Genomic DNA, 1,420 nt, shown 5'->3' on the forward strand with positions numbered 1-1,420 from the left:
CGCGGCGAAAGGGCTCAGACGCGCGGCCGCCAGCGCTGCCCCCTACGCTCAGCTCGGCTCGGCTCGGCCCGGCCTGGGGCGCCTCGGGAGACCGGCAAGCAGCAGCAGCTGGAGGAGAAAGAAGAGGAGGCAGCGCAGCGAGACTCGGGCTCCTGCCCGCAGGGGAGAGGCCGGGGCCGGCCTGCGCGCCCCGGCTGCCCGGGGCCGGCCTGCCCGCGGCCCCCTGTTCTATGACTGCAAAGATGGAGCCTACCTTCTACGAGGATGCCCTGAACGCCGCCTTTGCGCCGCCCGAGAGCGGTGGCTACGGATACAACAACCCCAAAGCGCTGAAGCAGAGCATGACCCTGAACCTGGCCGACCCCGCCAGCGCCCTGAAGCCTCACCTGAGGAACAAGAGCACCGACCTGCTCACCTCGCCGGACGTGGGGCTGCTCAAGCTGGCCTCGCCGGAGCTGGAGCGCCTCATCATCCAGTCCAGCAACGGGCTCATCACCACCACACCGACCCCCACCCAGTTCCTCTGTCCCAAAAATGTGACGGATGAGCAGGAGGGCTTTGCCGAAGGCTTCGTGCGGGCGCTGGCTGAGCTGCACAACCAGAACACGGTGCCCAGCGTCACCTCGGCTGCCCAACCTGTTGGTGCCGGCATGGCACCTGTCTCCTCCATGGCCGGCAACAGTGGGTTCAATGCCAGTTTGCACAGTGAGCCGCCGGTGTACGCCAATCTCAGCAACTTCAACCCCAACGCCCTCAACTCGGCCCCTGGCTACACGCCGGGCAGCATGGGCTACCCACCGCCACCACCGCAGCATCACATGAACCCCCAGATGCCAGTGCAGCATCCCAGGCTCCAGGCGTTGAAAGAAGAGCCTCAGACTGTCCCTGAAATGCCCGGGGAGACTCCTCCGCTGTCCCCCATTGACATGGAGTCTCAGGAGAGGATCAAGGCTGAAAGGAAGCGCATGAGAAATCGAATCGCCGCCTCCAAGTGCCGGAAAAGGAAGCTGGAAAGGATTGCCAGATTGGAAGAAAAAGTGAAAACTTTGAAAGCCCAGAACTCAGAACTGGCATCCACTGCCAACATGCTCAGAGAACAGGTTGCACAGCTTAAGCAGAAGGTCATGAACCATGTCAACAGTGGGTGCCAGCTCATGCTAACACAACAGTTGCAAACATTTTGAAGAGATTGACTCAAGTCAGAACTAATGAGGTTGTGGTAGAGCAAACAAACCCCCCAGAAGTGGCAGACACGTAAAGCTAATGGTAAAAGCTGAAAGGCATTGAGTCCTGCCTGCGCCCCGCCAAGCGCATGTGTGGAAAGACTGGCAAGCCTTCAGTCCAAGCGAGTGGGTGAAGCAGCCAGCAGCACTGCTCTAAGAAGTGCTGTGCCTGCTCCGAGGAGATTTCAGATCTCTTG

The 1,420-nt window shown here is 60.8% G+C and overlaps 1 protein-coding gene across 1 annotated transcript; it reads left to right on the forward strand.

The window, feature by feature from the left end:
* The first annotated feature begins 7 nt into the window (after positions 1-7).
* JUN (Jun proto-oncogene, AP-1 transcription factor subunit) lies at positions 8-1,253 on the forward strand. The gene has a single exon (XM_019501218.1). It carries the CDS (start codon positions 231-233, stop codon positions 1,182-1,184), a length of 954 nt encoding a protein of 317 aa, XP_019356763.1. The 5' UTR covers positions 8-230; the 3' UTR covers positions 1,185-1,253.
* Positions 1,254-1,420: the final 167 nt, after the last annotated feature.

This window comes from Gavialis gangeticus, unplaced genomic scaffold, assembly GCF_001723915.1.
Source record: "Gavialis gangeticus isolate Ggan-Ray unplaced genomic scaffold, GavGan_comp1, whole genome shotgun sequence".
Lineage (NCBI taxonomy): Eukaryota > Metazoa > Chordata > Crocodylia > Gavialidae > Gavialis > Gavialis gangeticus.

Bases quoted from the DNA above. Each gene is read 5' to 3' on its own strand.
- JUN (XM_019501218.1), top strand. From the start codon at position 231: ATGACTGCAAAGATGGAGCCTACCTTCTACGAGGATGCCCTGAACGCC.